The sequence below is a fragment of the Rhea pennata genome, chromosome 1, assembly GCF_028389875.1.
Source record: "Rhea pennata isolate bPtePen1 chromosome 1, bPtePen1.pri, whole genome shotgun sequence".
NCBI classification, from domain to species: domain Eukaryota; kingdom Metazoa; phylum Chordata; class Aves; order Rheiformes; family Rheidae; genus Rhea; species Rhea pennata.
The window spans coordinates 49295051-49319675 of NC_084663.1; the positions used below are offsets into that span (position 1 = coordinate 49295051).

The following is a 24625-nucleotide window of genomic DNA, read 5'->3' on the forward strand; positions in this document are numbered from 1 at the left end:
CCTATTTACATTTGAATATCACCAAGAAAGTATTCAGCAGCCCTGGGAATGTGTGCAGCTTTCTGCTGAGATGAACCCTTACTCATGTAGCCAGGAGCATTATGGTAACATCATCCAGTGGGTCTCACCTCAAGGATTATGGATATTATTATGTCTATTCACATGCAATGGTGCTAAAATCATTAAACGCATTCCAGAAGAGAAGAGCCCAGCCTAACTTTTCAAAAGCCTAAACACTATTAAGCAACAGTATTGCCATGCCTGGCTGTTAGCTGTGTCATGTATTTGCTGGAGATTTTTAGAGAGCTAATCTCTGCTTGTTTAATTGTTGGTTGCTTTCCAGTTCCTAATCAGATATGCAAGATTTCTCATTTTCTCTCTCTTTCTCTCTCTCTTTTATGTCAAGTGTTTGAAACAAAGCTTAAGAGAAAACAGCAGCGAAAACATTTTGTCTTCAATGAACAGACAACTTCTTCATGAAGGGAGGTTAACATTAGCAGGTAACATCCCTAAATGTCCCCATATTAGCAACTAGCCTAACAGAATTATAAATTGTGGTATGGTGGGACCAGAATGAATCTCTGCCCCATTATTTGGGCAGGTGCAGGAAAGAGAAAGCAATCATACAGCTTGTCAGAGAGAGACTGAGAAATAGCCAAAGTGCCAAAAGGATGAATAATCCGTATGATTGTTTAATGTCACGTCTGGATGTTCAATCTGCCAGATGCTGAAGCAATCAGTGTGACTGGCCAACGTCTGCCTTCCAAAGGAGTGTTTTATTGTCATATTCATGGCTCTGGCGAAAGGACAGAGGAAGCTGAGTTTGCTGCAGACAAGGTGTCCTGTGCACACCTTGACTGTTGTTAATCCACCTCGCATATCTGGCATTATGTGTCCTTTACATGGTGTATTTATAAATACTGAAAAGTCCAAGGGGTTTTCTTTTTTTTTCATACTTCTGCCTTGAACAGCTTTGCTAAGAGAATTATTTTGATAGATAGCTTGGAAAAAGAAGGCGTTATTCTGGGGGGCTTCCCTGTTATTACACAGGAGAGGGCTTGTACCATTAACCACAGCGCAGCGGTCCTGCAGCAGTGTGTTGATTTCTGCAGCAGTGCCAGCAGCAGCCCATCACCCTGGCAAAGCACAGTCTCACGTCTCCAGACACGCACGCACCACTCTGTGGGTGGGCACAGGTCTCTTGTTGGAAAGCTGCTGAAGAACCACAACCTGAGCAGGGGAGGAAGATTTCATCCTAGCCTGAGCAGGAAGCAGAGCCTGGGCAATTTGATCGCTTTCTGTGCTTGAAGATGAGCATTTGAAAGGATGTTGGAAGCTGTGTGCCAGGGTGGCTGAAGGGCTGTGTGGTAGCTTGGCAGAAAGGGGCACAGCCACTACCTAAAAATCCCCTGACTGCTTTGTGGAAAGGCGGAGGTGAAGAGAGTAACTGCCCAACATGTGACTTCTCTGCCTCCTACCATCACTGTGTTTTAAAGGGAGCTGCAAAAGAAAGAGGTCTGTTTTTCCTTGTTTTTGTCTTTCTTCCTACATGGGGCAAGGTCAAGACTAAGGAAAAGCAAAATTATGATGGCAGAGAAGGCACAATGCAAGGGACATCAAGAACAGAAGAAAACATCACTACTAATGTTCAGGAGGGGGTGAGGAAAGGAGGAAGAAAGGCCACCAAGTCTAGTCCTTCTCCTGCTAATACTTTCCTCTGCACACATTGCCCTCTTAACGAGATATCAGCCCTGAAGTAGCAAGGTAAGGGTGCCCACCAGCCATCTACATTTCTTTCTGGGATGCATGTACTCTGAAATTGGAGAAGGTGGCATGAGCATAACCCACTGCAACAGCTAGCTGCCGGCAATCTCCAGTAAAATAGTGTCTGGTTTTTGGCCATCTGTCTGGGTGAAAAAATGAAATCGTAATTCAAATAGGATGCTGCACACCAGAAAGAAGCATGTCCTAAAGCCGTGGTTCTGACTGGACTCACAGAAGTTTGATGTTAAGGTGCGCTCTGCTTCTTTGAATGAAACTGAAACCACTGAGACCACACTTCTTGTGATTTTTGGTAATCCTAGAATTGAGAAATAATAAAGAAAATGCTAGCAAAAGCTCCCATCTGAAGAAATGCAGATACTTTGTCAGAAGGATCAAATGTCAAGGATCAAACATCTCCTCCCTATGCTATCAGCTACTAATTATTACCCGATTGTAATGGTACAATCAAAAATTGATGTAAAGTGGTAGTGGAAGACAGAGACAGAGTCAGAAAGTTCTGAATCAGCCCTCTACAAGGTCAAACTACCATGTCTCTATACAAAAATCAGGGAGAACTTATTAAAGAAAAATCTAAAAATCAAGAATGAAACAAAAATGAAAGTTGAAGATGATAAGGTTTTCACAGATGTGGAATTCATTACTAAAAATCTTTAGGAATGTCACTTATCACCCTTAAAACAAAAATATTAATTTCAAAAAGAAAATTGAGACAACTTATGATTTCAACTTTTTTTTTTAAGTGTTTGGGATGTATGCTGAACCTGACAATAACTTATCCACAAAACAGAAAAATTAATTAACAAACCTTGTAGACCTGCAAAAAGTATGATAAGCATATAATGTTCAAGGAGAAGCTGAGAGAACTGAGTTTGTTCACTTTTAAGAAGAGAAGGCTCACAGGGGAGCTTGCTGCTGCCTTCAGCAACCAAATGGCTGCTATAGGGAAGAAGGACCCAAAGTCATCTTGGAGGTGCACAGTGACAGAATGAGAGGCAGAGATGCAAGTTGCAACATGGGTTATTCCAATTAGATATTTGGAAAAGGTATTTAACATTTAGGTTGGTTAAATATTGGAAAGGGGCCCAGAGAGGTTGCAGAGATTCCATCCTTGAGCATTTCGAAAATTGAGTGGACCAGGCCCTGAGTAACTTGCTCCAGTTTGGCCTGCTCTGAGCAGTGGTTTGGACCAGAGACCTCCAGAGGTCCCCGCCACTCAGTGTCATTCTGTGGTGCTATGGACACAGTGAATAAATGAAAGAAAGAGAAAGATTTATCTGCATTAAACAGAGTTTACAACAAATGATTTACTCCTGTGTAATACTCACAAGAGCATACTGTTATGTAAGAGATGTTCATAGAAACTTAAAGATGAGTATTTTTTGAAAGATACATAAATATATACTAACTTGCCTGTTTGTAGTCTTCTGAATCTCCAGTAGGATATAAGAAGTTCCTCATGGCAGATTATCCTCCGTGCAGCTGGCTGATCCGTGACCTCCTTGTAATTATAACTTTCAGTGGTTACTGATGGTGCCTTGTGCAACCTTAATGAAATGAGACATTTTCAAACCTTTCAGAACCAAAAAGATCCAAGAAATTATTTTAGCATCCTGCAAACTGCCTGGAAGTAATAGCTCTAATCGCTATTAAATCCACAGCATTTGCTGTGGAAAGTAGGTGTGCAGTTGGGAGCACTTTTCATGCTCAGAGACACTATGGGCATGGAATAGCCAGAGGACAGATTACAAAGGATTCAGCCTGCAGTGCAGAAAGGAAATTATTCTGCAAGTGAAATAGAGTAGCAAGCAGGGACCAAAGAGGGAATAAAAAAGAAAGGGGCATAGGAGAGGAGGAGTTGTAAACAGGGACCAAGTTCGAATGACCAAACTCCACAAATCCAGCGTAGGAGAGAGATTTCTGGGGACTTTGAAGTCTGTGCTTCTTGCAGAAAATTACTTTAATATTACTCTTCCTTCTTATAAACAGTTCCTATTATTTCTATGATAATAATACCTGAGCTTTCAATGAGGTTAGGCGCTTAACCTTAAAGACTTTAGAGTATTCCCACAGAAATCTGTTGTTATACTTGTTACCTCCTTGTGATCTCCAAGCTAGGAAGAAAAGATATGCCCACTATTCTGTGTAGTTTTTGAAAGTCCATAGTAATGTTGCCAATAAACATTTTTATCTATGTGAATTATCTCTGCAGATTTCCCAAGGTTCCCTGTTAACCTGGTAGGACTTGTTAATTTTGGAGTATGCTGATCGTTATATTCAAAGGTACTCCAGGTGACCCAGGTCATTTTTACTGACAGGAAATTAGTTATTTGTTTGTAATGAGGCAGCTGCTTCAAGCTACAAATATTGATAGCCAAAATCATCCAAGGGCATATGCTTGTTAAGTACTGTATTAAGAGTGCAGACTGGGGAATGAGTGTTGTCCTGGAAATCATGCTTCTTTGTTAAAATGATTTTGTGAGATGAAGTGATTCATAGATGTGCCTCATCTTAGAACTTGCAGTTCCTTAAAATAATCATGCCATCAAATTGGTTTTTTTTTTTTTTGTTTTTCTCCTTAGAAAGTACAAGACTCCTTGATGTCTACCTCTTCCTATTTGATGATTTCCTGTTAATTACCAAAATTAAACGTAACAAAAAGGTAATAATGGATAGAGATATTAATGGTTACAGATGATAATTGTATTCTGCAGCTTGGTAAATATTTTGAATGTATATTGAAAGACTGATCTTTAAAGAGAAAAATACGAGAAGCCTAAAAAATGTGAAAGGTGACACTTGCTTATACTGATAACAAATGACAACACTGATTCAAAATCCTGCTTTTACATTCTGTATGTTATGGGAACACTATGACAAGCAGAGTTTGCTTTACTAGACCTTAACATTTTTCTGATGCTGTTCAGATGTGCTGGATTCCTACAGCTCAGGAGAATTTTGAGAATGTAAGAAGTTTTCCAACTCTCCTCTCATGACTCAGTCCAGTGACCTGAAATTTTTTATTCCAGAGATGTCAGAGTTGTTGAATAAAAGTAGAAAAGAAAGAAAGAAAAAAAAAAAAAACAGGGAAACACTGAAACAGATGAAAGCCTGGCTTTAATCTCAGCTCTGACACAGTCCTATTTTATGTTGCCTCTCCATGCCTTGATTTCCCCATCTTTAAAATAGAGATAATCACTCTTACAAAAATATATATGAATCTATTGATGAAAGAGGCTATAGAGAGAGAGGTCTACATGAGATGAATCTCAGCATTTAACCACCAAAAAAAAAAAAAAGCACTGGACAGCTAGAAATTCCTCAGGCTTCAGTGTTAAAGGATAGCTCTAATTTTCAAGTAGTTTGTGTCTGATTTTAAAAAAAAGGGTTTTGTTTGTTTCTTTGTTTTAAAGGCAGCTGGTTTACTTCTATATGCAATATTGAAGGCAGTGAGAGGCTCTAGACCAGCATCGCCCTTCCCTAGCAGGGGATGGAGGGAGCAAGGGCTCCCTCAAGGGGCCTGGTGTCCACAGGGAAAGCTCCTCACAGGGCTGGTCCCTGCGTGTCCCCCTCTGCGAGGGCTGTGACCTATCCGGAGTCCAAGGAGTTCAGCATCCTACACATGCTCCAGGGGAGATGAGGAAAATGCTCCTCTAAGGAGTGGAGGAAATCTCCCGCTTTTAAAAGGAGGGCAGGAAGAGGGGGGGAAAGGGGAAAAAAGACCTCTGAACACCTTTGGCTGGTTTTTGTTTTCCTGCTGGTAGGCTTGTATAGTGATTCCACTGTGTTTTTTAATACAACGTAGGTTTTTAACGGGTCAGCTCCAGGTACTGAGGTGCCTTTCTTCCAGAAAAGAGGTTTCTGAGGTTGCTCAGGCATACAAGCTGTCCGAGCACCTTGGAAAAGAAAAAGCAAGTAGTTTAGGACTGTTTCATGCCTAGACTTTGTGAGCAGATGGCTGATAGCCAGCTAATCAATTTCATTTCTCTTCCTAGAAACACGGGGGCTCGGAGATGGGCTTAATCCCTGTCTGTCCATCCGTTGCTCCGGAGCTGCAGTCACTCATAAGAGAAGGTGGGTTTTGTACAGTCCTCGACCAGCCCATCCCGCTGGACAGACTGATACTGAGAAACGTTGATCCCTTCCATGTGACAGGTATGTGCCATGAGTGTTTGGATGTCTTTATAAACGATGACTCTATGCATTGCACATCCAGCGGTGTAAAGGTGAAGCGTCATTTGCCAACAAAACTACCCCCTGCCAACGTGTGAGGTGCGAACACTGGTGCCTCATCACAGGTCTGCTCTCATGGTGAGGCACTTCCTGCTTACATTGGCATTATGCCTTCCTTTCTACTGCCTTTAACAGTGATACATACACACCAGAGACATTCAGATACTATCCACTCAGCGCAAAGGATGTATAAAGACCCCACCGCCTTCCTTCTTGTGCACTGAGTATTTCTTACCCTACTTCTCCTAGTGCGGTGTTGTGGTCTACCACACAACCTCTTCCAAAGAACGTTTTCAATTATGTTGTAGTGATGCAGCATTTTGCAGTGGTCCTGCTGCCAGCCACACAGTGCAGACGTGCACACTGCTGTCTTTGGGCTCTTCATATGAGTTTGACAGCAAATCTTGAGGAGTCCAGAGAGGAGATTTACCTCCTGCTGCTGCTCTCTGCTTACTCACCTCCCCACTGGCCCTTGAGGGGACAGCGATCACCCACCTTGAGTCACTACTTCCTTGCTCACCCACATCCCAACGCAGTCCATGCGGTGTCCAGTCAACATATAAGTCATGAGAAACTGCCTACTGCAGCATCTGCTGCTGGTGCCCTTGGGGCAAGAAGGGGAGAAGGACCTCCACACAGAGCAACCAGCTTTACCCTGCCAAAGGGACTTCCCCAAAGGGTTTCGGAGAGGGAGAAGGTATGAAAAACTGAGGCTCTCCCTCGCTCTGAGCCACTCACGCAGGCGGTGTGCTCTTCTCGTGCCTTCCCAGATCTCAGGAGCCTGCTTTAAGAGAAATACAACCACCTGGCTCCAGGGCCTGCCAACCACCCTAATCCTAAGGATGAGAGAGGAAGCTCAGGGAGCTAGAGTGCTCTGCAGAAAAACAATAGATGTGGAAAATAACCCAAAAGGCCATAAAATCCATTATAACCGTGAAATGTATTCACTCAGCCTAATTAGAATTCAGCATCAACACTGATAGGAAATAAAGGTAGAACATAAAAGGCAAATGACTAAAGATGAGATAAAGCCTTTAGCACAAAAAGAATAGAATAATCTTTTTTTTAAGTCTACACTAGACACTATCTGCCTGCCTAATGCGCCACCTCACCAGCCCAGCGTAAATCAAGCAAACCAGCAGGCTGCCCTTCAGCCCGCAGGGTAGAGGTGAGGGCACCACCACTTTCCTGCCAACGTCCAGATCAGACACAACGTCGGCAGCTGCCAGGTGCTGCAAGAACAGGGCACAACCACTGCCTAGTTCGCTCCTACCCCATCGGGCACGAACACTGTCTCAGAGATGAGGACAAGCCTTTTGAATTCTTCCTAGCTTGCGTTTGCTATGTTCAAGGGCTGCTAACGAGTGCTCCCCGCACCCAGCTCCGTGCCATCCCCAGCGACAAAATCTGAATCCCTCTTGTTTTGCTGGTCCCGTGTGACACAGCCACAGCTAGCAAGACAAAATTGCCGCATTGCATCCCACGCTTTGGACCTTGTTGCTTGACTGTTCCCTCCCAAAATGCCCCTGCCAGCCCTTTTACAGTCTGCAGCTATGACAGTCTCCGTTACTTGCCTGTATTCTGGTAAGAGCTGGGATGCCCCATCCTGCTGCAGGACAAGGATGGGGTGCAACAAAAATCCTGACTGTAGACTGTACTGACTTGCAGTTCAGATTTCCACCATTCTGTGTAAAATAACGAGCGAAAGTGCCCACATCACTAGAAAACATTCTTCTAAAGAAAAAATGAAAAGATTAGCTAGTCTCAAAAATCTGTGACCTTGGGGAACGCAGCTGATCTCTTTGGAGCCTCAAGGAGGAGCCATGGTGGCGGCACAAGATTAGTTAGCATGTTCTCAAAAAGCTGCCTGTGCAGGGCAGCACATGGCTCGTAGTGATCGATCATGTTAATCCAAAGTGAAACCCTGATTTTTTGATCGAACAGTTATATTACGCCAATCAGTTCAGTGAAGGTTGATTCTGCTTTGGAAGGAAATCTACCTCAATATAGCGCCTAAGAAAAAAAATCATACTGTAGCAATGTAAAAGGACCCTTTTGGCAGCCTCCACCAGCAGGCAGGAGGTTGATAATAATGCTATATAATTCTAGCCTAAAGCCTGTCACGTATCAGCGAAAGGATAAGAGGTATAACAGTATGCTCATAATACCAGGAAGCCTGCCCTAAAGGCACAACTATCTGCAAATACCAGGCCCTTGTACAAGAGATATAACTTCATAACTGAGTGTAATAGCAGGAATCCATCTTTGAAGAGAGCAAGCAGCAACATACCTTCTGATTTGGAAATTGCCTTCCTTTTAACATTCTGCTCTGGACCTAGTCTCTGCAATTGCTTGTTATCAATCCACTGCGAAAGCTTTACGCTAAATTGGAAGGAGCCAGACCCGCTGATACGCCACTGTATCAAAGCCTGGTAATCTTTACTGCTGAAAGCCTGTTGCTGAGCATTGCCTACAAAAATTCCTTCTTAGGCCTGGCAAGTTGTGTTTCCCATTGACCGCAGACAGCCACAGGCCCAAGTTCTGAAATACAGCCCCTCTGCTGCTACAAATGTCCTCTGCTGTCTGATTTGCTGCACTCATTTAATTGGTCTACGCTTCACTTTCCTTTTCTATAAAATTGAGATCATACGGCACTTTATCTTCCAGAAATATTTTGAGATCTGACTGTAAATCCCATGCAAATGCTTGGAGCAGAAGCACTGTGCAACAGCAAGATAGTCGGAATTAGCACACAACTCCGGGGAAAACCGCATGAACGAGATAAACCGTTATCCCCACGACGCGTTAACTAGAGCAGGCTCGGAAAGATGCCAGCTTGGGCTGGGTGGGCGACGGAGCAGGGCAGCATTCGCAGCGAGGCATCCCCGCACCTCCGTGCCTACCCTTTATTTACAGCGACTCCCACTCCAGCTTGAAGAAAAATATTAATGCTATGGAAATCTGGGCATTATACCAGACAGAGAGGACTGGGCCAAGTCCCAGAGGTGCCTGCACCACCCTCTTGGCCCAAGCAACTGGTGAGCTTCTCCTGCAGGAGGCCAAAGGCGTCTGCTCGGCGGAGGGAAGTCCAAGGAGAGCCCAGCCCAGCGCAGCCCTTCCCCTCACTGGTGGGGTGACGCCGACCTGTCGAAAATAAGAATCTGATTTTTGATGTTCATTGTTTGCTGATCCAGGTTATGACTTAGTTCACTCTGAAGGGAAACTTCTCTTGGGGCGTGTGTTGTGGGGGGGAGTTATGTCCGTTTTCTCTGCTGATTACTGGGGAAATAACTTGCACAGCAGGTTAAAAAAAAGTGGAAGAAAGCGCCCTAAACACGTCGGGTCCATCAGAGGCTGCTTCTCCTGGAAGGGGCCCCCCTTCCACTCACAAACCTGCGGTGGGAATCCCACTGCCGGCCCCGATCCCACACCAGTCCAAAGACCCACAGTGGGAGACTGTGCCATGAGGGTCTCCACACCTCAGACCTACTCCAGGTGAGCAGCACAACCTGCTCACTGCTTTCTGTGTCATATGTAGCTTTTCTCACCGGTTTTCATGTCGCAGTAATCCTCAGCCAGACTCAAAAGTGGTGAGCTGCACAATTATTAAATAATTAAATAAATGAATATAAGCAGAATTAACTTTTTGAAATAACAAAGCTTCCCACACAGCACAGAAATGGACCCCACCAGGGTGTATTGCTCTATTTAGACTCAGAAAAGATGATTAAATGTCAGTCACAGTCAATGAGATGGAAAATTGGAGAGAGAGTTACATGAGGTAATTTATATTATTTCTCTATAATTTTCCGTAGTCTTCAGCCTGCGAAATGCTTTCCTAATACAGCATGAAAATAGGTATCAGCAGTGCATAGCAGTCTTCTTGCTACAAGCGCAAACAGAGACTGCCAAGGTAAGTACCTCTTTTTTTTTTCTCTTTTTTAATTACTCAAGCATGCTTCTTCCGAAGGAAGGCCTCAGAACAGGCATACTGTATCAAGCACATATCAAAGTAGTTACATTTGACCAAAACAACACAAAAAAAAAAATCCCCTCCGCTACTCCCCCGCCTCGAGGTTGCTGGCTCACACGTTCTGTTTGTTACAGGAATTTTCCTGTTGGACACGTATCAATTTTATATCAAGGCTGATAGCAGGCCACATCCTTGTTTGCAATCAATCAGAAATTATCATTTCTGATTGCTAAAAAGATTGCCAGCTTTTGCATAACAGGAACGAGGATAGTCAGCCCCTCCAAGAAGTTAAAGCCACTCACCCCCCAAACAAACCGCGGTAGTACTCACACCAGAAGACTCTGTTACGCTCAGCCAAGCACAACCTGCCTCTTTGCAATTTCAGACAGGACAGATGGTATGATTGATTCCACCGTTACAGAAATTCACCCCTCATTTTCACACCACATCACATTTCTAGTAGCAGTGCTGTTTATAACACCCAAAAGCATGGTAGGCTCTTCCTGCAAGTCGTTTGTTTTTCTTCTTTTTTGACATGTTGAATTACATTTTCTAATACCTAAGGCACAGGAACATGACTCCCAGTAACACTAAATCTTAAGAATAAAGCACAGCAGATGGACTTTTTCACAAAGAGCAGAACAGCTAAAATCCTGACTCCTAGGAGGTCCTAGCAAATGCAAACCCCTGTGTAAGGTACCGGCAGACACCGTGTTGCACCCTCCTCTGCTGGCTGCAATCAGAGTATCCAGATCATACAAGCGCTTGCAGCTTGCACACGCTGACGCTGCTCAGGCCCTGTACTGAAACTCCTTACACTTACACATCATGGCATTTTTTCTTCCAGTCGTTATTCAGATCTCATTTATTTATATATATTTAGCTCATTCAGTGTGAACACTCCTAAGAAACAGCTGGATGGGCCAGTAACAGAATTTACGTATCCCAGCCCAGCACAAAGCAGAGCAGCCTGCCTTCCGTCGGGCACGTCTACTCCTTGCATCAAAGCTCCAGCCATTACAGCAGGCAGAGCAGCCGCTCTGACCAAGCAAGGACAGAAAATCATAATCCTGGGGTAGGAGAAGCACAACCAGACTTCAAGTTCATGTTGCTGCCAAACAATTTGTAATGCGTAATCATAGCAACCTGGAGGCAACTGAGCTTCTGGGACCCAGACCATCTGGCCTAGCAGACAGAGAAGGGAGTTACGTACTTTAAATTGATCTCCCCTGCCCTCATACCTGGATGATGGAGGATATAGAGCTGAGTACTGTCAAGATGATGCTAGAAACTGAAATTCAATGTTTATTTCCACAGATCATCCAATTTAAATAACTAACAGGAGTAGATCACACCTCGTGTGACAGCATGCGACAAAGATGTCAGGGAGCAACACAACTTGTGGCGTTGATAGCACTGGAGCTGCCTTAATCAGAACAACAGTGAGCCTAAACTGCAGGAATAGATATTATTAAATTAATAAATACTACACAAAAGAGGGTGAATTGGCCTGTAGCAAAAATCAAAATTTCAAGCAATCAGTCACTAAAATCCTGCCTCTCAACGAAAGAGGCAGCTCCCGCTTGCAAACTCTGGCCCCAGACACAGACTTTTAACACATAAAGTGGCCTTAGGAAATGGGAGAATTGGGGTTCTGGGACCATTCGTATTTACTTTGGGTATTATAAGCATGGGACTGAAGAAACACCAAGTAAAATTCAAGGCTCAGTGTGTTTGTATATCTGAATTAGTAGAACTTTTCAGGTTCTCTAGGCTTACAAAAGATTTCCTTCTTGTTACAGAAAACGTGGATGTCACAGATAGAAACTGCAATCTCCAATTACACTGAGCAACACGAAACCAAGAAAAGAACTGTTTTCTGCTTCCCAACTGAATCCTCTGAAATTTAATGTCAGCACAGCACCGACATATCCAGTGGAAGTCTGTTGTGGAGATAATGCAGTTATTCCTTCTGGCATTCCTTAAGTTTCAGAAAACTACAGACTTCTGACTTGACTAGACAGCAGCGGTGAATTTTTGTCACAGGATTTAGGAATGAATTGGAAGGGGCAAACAACCCCCTCCCTAATTTGAAGCACACAACAAATGACCCACTCTTGGATGCTTTTTTTGCTTCAGCTAGGGAAAGGCTTTTGCCATTCAGATAAGTTTTAATGAGCGTGTTGTTTCCTAGAAAGCGGGACAGCAAAAAACCTATGTTAGCAAAGAGAACACACTCATGAGAAAAATCTGGAAGAGCTATTCGGAGCACCTTCAAAGTGTATTATTAATACATTTCACAAAATTCAAACTGTAGGAATCTCTCTGGCCATAGCTGGACATAGTTATCCCTCTTCATCTACTAAACTCTAATGTCATAAGATGTTACTTTGCATTAACAATGTGCTTAATGGGGTAGCTTTGTAAAGAAAAATATTGTGTTCATCCTCATTAATTTTCAAAATGAGAAGACCATTTCAGTGTGCCCAGTTCCTTTGAACAGGTCATCCTTGTATCTAACTTTCAGTTCCACTAGACATGAGGACCCACACATTCACAAGAAAAATCTACATGAAATTGGAAAGTTTAGCTTGTTCTCAAATGTGTGGCTTCTTGCAGTTCATCTGCAAGACACTACATCCACCATTTTAGAGTAACTTTGCTGCCTACAGAGGGGCAAGATAGTTTTGAATGACAGAACTGGTCTATTAGAAAGGTCTAACTTTTTTATTTTCATTCATCATTCCTTTAACAGATTAGAAAACAAAAAAATACATTTCCATAACATTTCATCATTCTTTATACAGAACTGGTTGATGCATGGTTCATTTTCTTGTCCAAATCCACAGCCACCTTCCAAACTGCAGAGAATTATAGTGCGCACTGGACTAAACTCTTTCACAATGTAAGGCACAACTACATGATCACAAGTAGTAAACACAAACATTGAAAATAGGACTTTAAAGAATCAAACTTCATTAAAAAAAAAATCATGCAAAAATCTATCTACCACTACCAAGATGGTATGATCCAGTTTAAAAGAAGTGCAGTGCAGCATTCTGTAAGTAAAACCGCATCATAAGGCTATTATAATACATTACCTCTAAATACTGGGTAAGAACTTAAAACTTTTTCCATTTATATATTTATACAATTATACAGAAAATAAGTTGTATGAGCAATATTCACATTTGCAATAATAAACTGATCATTAAAATTCAGAAAAGAGGCAAATAAGACAATGTAATTTGTAGCACGCATCCGTAACAGAACATCATTCATCAAGTTCATATCTTGAGTACTGAAGAAATTAAAAAAAAAAACAGACTAAATTAATGGTTCATTTGGTGAGTGAGGCTATCTATAGCCAAATGACAAAGCTGCATATAAAATTACTGTTACCTAGTAGACTATGATTATAAATGCTTGTGGTTGTGATTTATTTCCTGTCCAGCAGCTAGAGTCTGCAGGATCGAACAGAGGTTAAAAGAATATGGAGGTTACAATAACTTGAAACTACTGTATACTTTCAAACACATACAAAAAGACTTAACTTTTTTCTTTTTGGTGATAAACACTTGCAATTTGGCATTTCACTGTAACTTTTACATAACATGACAGTAAGTAGACCCTATCACACTTACCTAATGGTTGAATTTCACACTGAGAGGTAGTTTAAACAAAATTGTATGTAACGGCATCAAATGGCGTGGTTATACTTTTTTTGTAATTTTTTTTTCTTTTCTTACAAAAGTGACAAATCCTATACAAGCAGCATTTTGGACACATTGCTATAAAAAGTTCTGTTATTTGCTAATCCAGTGAGACATTCTTTTAAACATCCCTTTTGTGCTAGGGATCGGGATTTAGCGTGATACAACAGGAGCACTCTGCAGCAAAGCCAACAGCAGGAGCCTGGACCTGCCAGTACTGGCCTGTTGACTTATAACCATGAATATGTTCTCTGTATGCCACTCTTCCTAGTCCTCTTCACCCAAAAAAATGCAGGAAGCAAAGATGAATTTGTCTTTAATCTAAGGTTGTAGGGGGAAGAAAAAAATGGAAAATACCCTCACCAGGCTTCTGCTTTCTCAGTAATGTTGTACCAAAAAGGGTTAGTAGGTTTTCAGTAATCTTCAAATGTACTTTACCTAACCCAGTGAGCACGTACTCCTGTACCCGCTGCACAGTGAGTGCATAGTATGTGGTGCGCTACAAAGGCAGAGTTTATTACACTAACTAGTACCTAGTCTCTTCACTACTGTGATCCGAAATGGCATCTAAAAAAAAATACCCCAAAAATGAGTTTCTGAGGGGGGATTTTACTATCCTATTATTGCTGGTTTTGGAAAGTAAATCATTTATTGTTTCTGGAGAAACAATGTGGTTACACATTAATTGTAAACCTGTTCTAAAGAGATGCTGAGGGGCAAGACTTCAAAAATTTAAAACTGGACAACTGGCAAGAACTTTGCAAATGCACACAATTCACATACTCTATTTCAAATTTTAAAATGAAGCTCCACAAATACAACACGTGCGTGACTACATGAATTCTGTTGTTACATGTGCTCTCAGATGATGGTCTTACTTTCACTACAAAGGAATTATGAGGAGACAGATGTAGTTCAGTGAAAAGTTCAGCCAAAGATAAACCTTCTGTCTAATGATTATAGCTATACATACAATGTCATTCCACTAGCTCTAGATCATATTCAGTTATGTTGGACAGCAAAAAGTGCACAGTGCAAATGACAGTGTTGTTCCCTAGTCCTCCAAGGATATACGAGAGTGGGAGAAGTAATTTATCGGCTTCAACATACTCAAACCATAGTAGCATTCCAAATGTTTTGCTTGGTCTTCTTGGCACAGTTTATTTTCTGTTTGAACAGTAGTTTTCTGTCAGTCATCAAGTACTGGTCATAAATTTTTAAGTTTTGCAAAAAGCGCTTGCAAACACTTTGCTTTTAAGAGATATTTAAGTCTAGAAAAGTACTTGAGTTTTCCAGTTCCCCTCTTCTTTAAGAAGGGCACTTCTCTTACTTAAATCTAGTATTTGAGACTCAATCTTTCTTACTAACGTAATACAAATATGGCAAGGTCCCAAACCCCTTCCAGCTTCGCTAAGAAAGGTTTTCCAATAAGGATTTATAAATAACCCTTGTCACCCCAAAAGCAACAAAAAGTTATTCATTGTTCTTGTGTACCTGATGCTCCACAGTCCATGACAACTTGGTTACTCCTTACCTTCCAAAAACAGAGGAAAAAGTCCCACATTGTGCCCTACAGTCAGACTCTAGCACCAGAGTAAAGCCAGCTGAAAAATGAGCTCCCTCTAAACCCACAGCCTCTTATCTCTGTTGGAAGTTGCAGCCAAAAATTCCTTTTGGCTCTTTGCAGGCAGCAACTTCTCCTACTGTGACTCATTAATTTTATCCTCTTTCTTCAGCCTTTGCAGAAAAGTGAAGATTTTGGAAGGGACGGAACATAAGGGGAGATGAAATAACAGTGAAGCATATGCAGCTAAGATCAGAAGCCCACCACTCAGCTCTGCAATGCTACATGTCTCCATAGGAATTGCAGTACAGAACTACGTACTACCTGCACGAGACAGGAGTAGAACAATAGGATTTAGTGTTTTGGAAGCAACAACCGAGGACATCATGCCTCTTTGAGAGGAGATCCAGTATCTCCAGGAAGACGCTCCCAACAAGAATATCCTTTAGACTGTTCAGATGGCCTCCGCAGTTTGCCTCAGTCCACGTAGCAGCCAGTCGCTCACACTCTGCTTCCTCAGCGATTCTGATGGTCCGCTTTGTGGGACACACTGAAGCCACAGCTGCAGTAACAAATCCCACACTTCACTGTCCCATTCCTGATGCCACAGTAATGGCTAGTAATCATAAAAGCAGTTTGAGGAGCCTACACACCCACTGGTTCAAGCAATGGTTTTAGCATTTTTCTCCACCTCTTGCTCTACAATGACTTTTCCCTCAGTGAAATCAGAACAGTCTTGTTCCTGCTGCTTAAGACTGTTAAAAGACACCACCAAATTTTATCTCATTCCCAAGGTTCTAGTCTCTTCGGCTATTTTATTATTTTTTTTCTGTTTCTGGTTACACAATCTGCAGATCAATATATTAGACTATTTTGCTTGGACTCCTTTAACTCAGTGTGGTAAAATCAACCAGACTTTTTGCTAGGTTTTTATTTATTTTTCAAAGCGATGCAACAATAAACCTCATTCCCACTGACAACCTATCCGTGCCAACAGCCTGTCAAAACATTCAGAATCTGCAGGCAGAACTATATCAAAGCTTTTCTCCTTTTAGCATACCATATTATGTATCTCATAGGTCATTTCACTGAGCTTGAGCACAACTTTTCGCCTGGCAGACAGGCTGAGAGCATTATATGGCCTATTATACCACCAACTTGTCAATGAATACAGAGCAGCATGAAGAACATGAGCACAAAGGAAGGAGCATAAAACTTAGGAACTGAGCCATAAATTTACTCCACTGCAAAGCTGCAAAATTCTTCAACTGTTGCTGCAGACTCAAACCTCAAGGATGAAAGCTTCTATCCCAACACTGTTCCTCCTTATTTTAACAGTCTTTCTTTCTATAAAAATGCACTTTAAAAGCATTTTCATTCCCTCAAAAAGATGGTCATATAAAATGGTCAGCAAAAAACAACCTTCAAAAAAATCAAGCTGACTTTGTCACTGAAGGTGGGAGCTCCAGACTGAAGGTTGTTCTGCAGCCAACCAACCACACTGCTTCAGCAACCAGCTCAGCGAGATGACTTTGCCTGCCATCACATAGACTTGGGATGTCTTAATAGGCATCCCAAAAGACTGAATTAAGAACAACTCTTTTGAGCTTCTACCATTTCCGCTTTAGTACCGAGCCTTCTCAGCCTGCAAACATTCCAAATCAAAGGCACATTGCCTGAACATAAGCGAGTCTCTTTTCCTTAGAAAAAAGAGACTCCAGAGAGACTTCCAGCTTTCCCTGTTTCATGCATTTTGCCCTTCATGTAATCATGGAGATGGTTCTCTCTTCCCTCTTAAAACCGCTTCTGCTCCATGTGATTCTCCTTCACTCTCAAGGCAGCACTAGCATGTGTGTTAGACAACACAACAGAGTACATCTGGAGCAAGAGTATGACATCTTCACCTTTCACAGCTTTCTAATGTCATGTGTAAGACAAAGGAAGGCTTGAAAGCAATCTCTCTGGGTTCTCTTAAAAAAAATAATACAAATTCCAGAGGCAGAGATTCTGCCCACATCTTCTATTCAAAGAATTCTTATTCTTAACAGTCAAACTGACCAAGAGAAATGAGTTCAGTGGCTCTGTTCATATGGAGTTCTTTCAGCTATTTAGAGGAATTCTCAAGTCTGTACCTGACCAGAAATGCTGGTAAGTATTTTAGATAAACCCTGCTTGTATTCCAAACCTTGCCACAGTTAGAAGAACCAGCAATACACTTTGCACTTCAGTTGGCTTTTCATACATACAAATGTAATTCACAGAGAACTTCCCTTTAAGGAAGAAAAAATGGATGTAAATTTATAATTATGCAAGAAAACTAGGAAAGGATATAAAGCATATAGATCATTATATCTGGGGACAAGGATTTAAGTAAACATTTCACTTGAGATTTAGGCAGGTTTAGGCATTTTTTCATAAAAAAGTCTCCTCTCTCTATTCACACAGACAGCTGCCAACAAATAAAAGCAAACTACCTGCCTAAAGACGGCTAAGCTTCCATCACTGCAATAGAATTGGTTTCCTTAACCTGGTCATTAATAGAAGGGCTACAGCCCTTCCCTTTGAGCAATTGCCATAATATTCTAACACAGAGAAGGTTGTGTTGTGGGGGTTTTATTAGGATTTCCATAACAAAGAATCCCTTAATATTTGAAGGAGTAACCTCAACTCAGAAGAAATAACCCTAATGGTTTTGTGGTACCAGATACCCATTTCAAAAGGAGAAAAAGTCAGAGACAGGTAGGCAAGGAAGAACAAGTGGATGTAAATCAGATAAAGAGGTTTGGATGAACCCTGCAAAAAACTCTGTTGCAAGAACAGAGAGGAAAATATGAACAAATGTCTAAAGCCTTACATATAAAACTCCTAGAACTGTTTGGCTTATAACTAAGCCAGTAGCAGGAGATTCACACTACCATTCTGAGCAGACTAAATCACAGAACTAACATACCAATTAAGATGCTCTGGTAAGAAAAGTTCATCAATACAAGCTCAGATGGAGCAGTGGAAAAATTAGGTTTGTTAGGGGCAATATGAATTCAACCTCCTCCAGCAAAAGTTGGAGGAAGGGATGAAAGTAGAGGTCAGAAAAACTACAGCAGTCTCAGAAAGTTTTAGTATGCTGGCTACCTAGCATGAAATTTCTACATGTTCCTTAGAAAAATAAGGACTTCTTTGGGCTTCCAGAGTACAGACAGGGGGACAGATGGAATACAGGCTACTATGAGTATTGTTTATTTGCTTTCTAATTCCTGCATATGAGAATTTCTGACTATTAAGTTCCATTTATCAAATATGTAAAAGTGAAATCAGTCAACATGAGAGAGTTCATATAATATTCCTACAATGCCAGATAAACTTGCTCTCAATATTTGTTCTTATCTATTCTCTCACACACACAAAGAAATTATGCAGTACAGTATGTGTACAGATATTCCAATATCCAGGTACTGTAGTTGGTAAGGATGCAGGTGCTGATATTGTAACAAGTACCAAGTTGGCAGACAAAACTCTGAGTTGGAGGTGAGTCCAGCTGTTTACCCTCATTAAAGAAAGAAAACAAAATCACAAGGGATTATAAAGAACATCAGATATGCAATCAGGTGCAACAATTAGTTATGCCATTACAGCAACATTTGATACACAAAATCCTCACATATTTTTGCATCTTCCTTTTTCTTTGAAGGAAACAAGAATAAACTGCAGTATCACATAAACGCTGTTTCTCTTGAACAAAAAAAGATAAAAAAATACATTGTTACTCCTCTGTTTAAACTTTATTTACAAATAACTGGGTACTTCTAATCTAGACATAGAAGCTCTTTCCAGGATAAGTGGCAATAAGCTATGGATGATCTGAGCCCATGTCTCACAAAAAAATACAATAGTTTTACTTGGTATCAATAAACATTTTAAAATATACTAAATTTTGCCAAGTGTTACAATCATTGTCCAAACTGAATAGTAGTCTGAGTGCTGAATGAAGTGCATCAACAGAAATTCTAAACTTTAGTGTAACATTTCCTTGTCACTCAAGATAAGCCAGCTATCCTTGCAAGTCATTAAAGCAAGTATCACAGACCCGGACAGGCTTCTTAGAAGAAGGAGTTAAGGCATTCTTTGCTGAGCACTCAGCACAAAAGATATTTCCACATTGTCTACAGTGATGCTGTGAAAGAGAAAAAACACACATGCTGAACATCAGCTACAGTGTAAAGAGAATAGATCATTAATAGACATTATTATCACATCAAGTCGACTCTCTCATGTTTCAAAAGTTTGAATTTTTAAATGGTAGAGTAACGTAGCCCTTTGGGATTATCCACATAGAAAGGCATAGGAGTAAATCCTTTCTTCTGAGCATAGCAGTAAAGTATTCAGAAGTGCTTCACTGACTCAGAAGACTACATGCCACTTTCAGAAATGAATTGGGTCATTCAGGAACATCACCAGCTTAGGCATTTCTTAAAGTTCTCCTCTTGAACTTACTTTGGTCCCCTAAAACATTTTCTTCCTATAGTTAACCAATTGCTTCAAATTAGAAAGTACCCTTGAATCAAAGGATGCATCTGCCTTTGCTCAAAAGCTTCCCAACGGACTCTACTGCAAATGATGCAAGACAGAGCCACCTAAGCCTGAGTCAGGGAGCACTGCAAAAATGAACCTCATGAACATTCCTTGCCTGTTTCACCACCAAGTCAGTTGTTGGAGGGATGGTAATTTCTGGATGAAGGCCACATCCTGCCAATCTTAACTGACCACAGAAGTTTTCGCAAAGAATGTATGACTACAGACCTAAAACACAGCCAGCTAGTCTGTTCCTTGTCTAGTTTGTGTTTAGAAAGATATAGTCACAAAGAACCAGACCACACTGATGCCTCATATATTCACATGCATCCTGTTTCAACAAATTTACATTCCTTTATATAGGCAAATACAATCCAGACATAAACCTTATTTTTAAGGCACTGTAAAAAATATCAGTGTTTTGAGATGTACTGAGTATCATAGCACTTTTAAAGTCACTTTCTAATGTTTATATCCAAAGTAAAAGGGATTGAAAGCAACAGAAAAAGAAAAATTCCACAAAGACATGGTAAAATATACCTACCCTTCTCACTGTCACTGAAAAGCCTTTCCCACAGGCCATACAATTCTGTACCTCATTGTCTTCTGCCCATTTCCTATTGAGAGCTTGTGTGTGTTTGATCTGAACATATATATATACAAAAAAAGACAAAATTTTAAAATGCATGCTTAATTTACATTGCGTTCTTCTATTTCTTTGGATATGCTACACAAAGCTGTATAAAAGGACTAATTTAGCCACAATACTGAGAGCTCTATTTGTTCAAGAAGAAAATCTTCCAAATTTTGAATCTATGAGCAGAGTTCTGAACATACAGATAACAATGTGGCCCTCAAGCATTATGAACGTAAGATCTTAATCACTCTTGAAAGATAACACATCACTGCTATGACACAAACTTAAAATTCTCATGAGTTCCCACACAGAGCATCAACAGGCTTGAATAGGCATCAATGGCTTCAAATCAAATTATACCTGTAATGACTGGTTTTCTCGGCCTAGTTCCTGCATTGCAGCAGTAGTGTTGTCCAGCTTTTTCTTCATTTCTACAAGTTTGGTTTGAAGCTTTTCAATTTCTCCCTCACTTTTTATACACCTGAGGATGGACAATAAATATTTCAAAGCATATAAAGCAATCCACATTGCCTTCTTCGGGTAGGCTGTCATAACAGAAAAAGAAAGTCACTCTCAAAAAACTCAACTGAAAATATCCTTGTTAGGAAAAGTTCTTGAATATCTTTGCTGGGAAAATGTTCTGTTGTAACAATCAATTTAAGATTATCTGGAATTGGTCCCAAATATCTGGGAGTTATTAATATTTAGAGTTACTCCGAAAGCCAGTCTGTCAACAACATACCCTGATAAGCACCACTGTGCAATGGGACACAAAGCAGTAGCAGCAAATCAGGTCAGAGGAGCAAAGAAATCTTTTTACAAGGCCATCTCCAATTAGCTGAAATTTGGTTAACAGGTGAAAGGCTAATTTCAAAGGTATTTTTGCATTATACTGTAAAACAGCTAACAGATGAGTACAACATAACAGCAGACTGCTAAAGAACAAGGATCTCATATGAATAATTTCATCCTTATCCTAAGTCTACTGCTCAAAAAAACAACCAGTAAGCTTGATAATGAGGAAAAGTTTTCCATTCTGCCCTCAAACATCTCAAGAAATTAGGATGGAAGAAGTTTCACAGGTGTTTGTTCACTGGTGATTTTTTCCACACTTTTAGACTCTGTTCTCAGGTAACTCCCACTACCTTGCAATGTCTCCTGCTGCCTGAAGAACAGGAGCTCTACTTGCATGAATCTTGGTAAGTATATTACAGAGACAATAATAGAATGGTAGAAAGTAAGATTTTAGGTTTGCAAGAGGAAGAAGGTACTTGAGGTGAACCGTAGAAAGTCTGTCTAACCCAGTACATGTTCAATCTCCTAATACTGAGCAGTGGACATACCTAGAAGTCCATAAGCAACATCTGTATTACTGAAATCGCTAACTAATCTGTTCAAGACTTCTGAATGACTAATTAGTGCATGTACGCTGATTCACTCAAGATGAGTCTCAGAGAGATGAAGGAATTTTTACTCAGGTGACTGAAACCCACCCCCAGCCAGGCCTAGCAAAGGTCACAGAGTAGATGAGAACCACAGCCTATTCACCTCAAAGTTCAGAGGTGCACAATGCATTTAACATGCTCCTAGCAACAGGCAAAAAACCCTGAGTGTGAGGGTAAAGCTATGGCTTTGGTGATAAGTAAGGTCCTGACTGATTTCTGAGGAGACTGTCACCCTGTCAAAGCCCACAAAGCGTAGTTTGTTCAAACCAAAGAAGGTTCCACTCTGGAAACCACAGCCCAGGTTCTACGAACATAAATGAATTTAAATAAAGCATTTACAGGGAATCCTAAGTCAACACGGACTGAAACACGTTTTCCAAGTCAGGCTATCCATTTCCCAAACTACACTTCCACATCACTGTGGCCACAGCTTACCTCTCCAGCAACGCTCTTCTCTCATCCTGATTATTCTGCACTGTCGCTTCCAAGACAGCTATGTCCCCACGTAAATCATCCGTCTGTTTTTCCAGTTCGCTCACTCTTCTCTGACTGCTCTGCCACTCTTTCTTCATGGTAGCCAAGTTTTCATTCAGAGCTGTGACCTGCATGGTGAGCTTCGTCTCCTTTTCCTCATGTTTCCGGTTTTCTTCTTCTTTTTCCTTTAGCTCCATGTTCTGAGAAAACAAGGAAACATTGAAAAGCAGCCTTCCCAGTATCAGACACCTCAGCTGTGCTAGGCAGACACTCTGTTACACATTGTCAATTCTGGCAGTTACTTAACTAGTATGCCTCCAAAATCTCTTTAGACACTTTGTAACAGTAGTGATCCAGAAATATTTTAATAATGGATCATTATTTCTTATAAATGAAAGAAATCAAAATTTTTTCCTTATGTACCACACTATAACCATTATTTTTAACTTACTAGCGCTGTTATAGATGACTATCATCCCCCTGAATTTTCCTATGCTATTAAATGCCTTACCAAAGATTTCTGAATGTATTTGCTCTTGTCATTTAAAGATGAAAGTCACGTGAAACTAAAATCAACTCTTTGCTTCCCCTTTGTCCCTGAAAGAATGCAGAGGCATATTTTGCAAATGATGGATGATAGTCCTAAACACACTAAAATACTAACCAGTTTAGCTTCAATTTCAGCACATTCTTTCTTCAGTTCTTCTTCTCTCTTTTTCAGTTGATCTTTGATAGCTTGTTGGGTTTTTTTCTCCTGCTCTAGTGCCAAATTCATATTATCTACTTTGCCCTGCAGCTCTAATTTCTGTTGAATTAATAGTTGTTTTGCATCTTTGAGATTTGTCACCTCCTGTTAGAATACAGAGTTCAAAGTTAAAGTAGCATTTAAAGTATTACTAATTTAAATTCAGAACTATGTAATTTTTTCCAAGGGCAGGATACCAATAATTGTTTTAGAACCAGAAGAGAGGGCTATTTGATAGCACAAAGTATTCATAATTCTCATGATCAAAGATTTTAAATTTATACCTATATTATGAACAATACCCAATTTTTTAAATAAACTTGATGCATTTTCCACTTTGGATTGTTTTCTACATTTCTTTCAAACAGCCAGATCATTTTCTACACTCAGTTTTTAAACATATTTCACATTGTTCTCCATGGGCAAAAATCAGATTAAAAACATCATAGTGACAATATAAAAAACAAATACTGATAGAAAAACTCAAAGTGCTAATTTCTATTAGTCCTAAATGTATAAATATTTACCCTATGCTTTAAGCAGAGAAGGATGATACTTTCAGTTTTAAACATCTGTTTTGTTTCTCTGCAATAAAAATAAGAAGCCCTAAGTAGAATATTCTAGTTAGATTCTGTAACAATCATTTTCCTTAAAATTAAACAGCAAAGCATGCAGGTATCAATCAACTAATAAGAGTTGTCAGATTTTTCATAAATCAGAAATACCACTAGAAATGAAAAATAAGTCAAAGGCAGGAAGAGAACATATCCTAAGGATAGGGGGATACCATATAAATGCATATCTCCCTGTTCTCTGGTAGGAGACTGGAAGTAAAGAGTATAGGTCTGTAGGAAACAATTTGTACTTCAGCCTTACTGCTTGTATAGACATCAAGAGATGAATATTAAGCTGTCATCAGTGCACACACATTTTACATACATCTTTGTAAATTAGTTCTTTTTTTAGAACAGAGATTTCAGGAAGTGATGAGAATTATAATTAGCTTTCCTAAAATTTGAGAAGAAAGACTGAGCATAGATTGCTTGACAAAAACAAAGTGCAGACTTCTCTCCCCCAAAATAAGAGATCATTTTTTTAAATACTGGAGAAGAAAACAAATCTGAAACTTAAAATATGGTGTTATTTCTTTTTTCTTTATTAGCATATAGGCTTAGAAGATAGGGACTGTAACTTCACTTACACTTGTGCAACAATTTAAACACTGTGTGCTTAACAGATATAATTACTAATACTATAATACAGAAAATACAACCAGCAGCCTTTTAGGAGTGTTTTCTTCTACAGAGAGTAAAAAGGGAAATATGTAGAATGTAGAGAGAAATTCTTCTACTGAAGACTAAAAATTACTTAATTAAAACCTCCAAATTTATACTCTTTAGCGAGCTCATTTGATCATTATGATTTTAGAAGAGTCGAGTGGGGTTAAATGAGGTTCGTAGCATACTGGTTTTTCTTCCCCCAAGATTTTTTTT

General features: G+C 40.3%; 2 protein-coding genes across 4 annotated transcripts in view; one reads left to right on the top strand and one right to left on the bottom strand.

The window, feature by feature from the left end:
- PLEKHG7 (pleckstrin homology and RhoGEF domain containing G7) overlaps positions 1-13805 on the top strand; it is a 36137-nt gene extending 22332 nt beyond the window's left edge. Inside the window, exons 12-16 of the mRNA XM_062585185.1 lie at positions 407-500; positions 4365-4444; positions 5778-5937; positions 9831-9928; positions 11791-13805. Coding sequence (XP_062441169.1) covers positions 407-500; positions 4365-4444; positions 5778-5937; positions 9831-9928; positions 11791-11898 — 540 coding nt within the window. The 3' untranslated portion in view covers positions 11899-13805. The remainder of the gene's footprint in view (positions 1-406; positions 501-4364; positions 4445-5777; positions 5938-9830; positions 9929-11790) is intronic.
- EEA1 (early endosome antigen 1) overlaps positions 3241-24625 on the bottom strand; it is an 84190-nt gene continuing 62805 nt past the window's right edge. The window contains exons 25-30 of one of the 3 annotated variants that reach the window (XR_009959645.1): positions 23052-23237; positions 22349-22587; positions 20829-20949; positions 20376-20474; positions 15236-19433; positions 3241-3329 (exon numbers count right to left, since the gene is read on the bottom strand). Coding sequence is in view for 2 of the 3 variants with exons in the window: in XM_062585160.1 (XP_062441144.1) it covers positions 19311-19433; positions 20376-20474; positions 20829-20949; positions 22349-22587; positions 23052-23237 (768 nt within the window). In the remaining variant the exon portion in view is untranslated. Of the gene's footprint in view, positions 3330-12694; positions 19434-20375; positions 20475-20828; positions 21014-22348; positions 22588-23051; positions 23238-24625 lie in introns of those variants that run through there. The other 2 variants (XM_062585160.1, XM_062585173.1) reach the window with 2 other exon arrangements.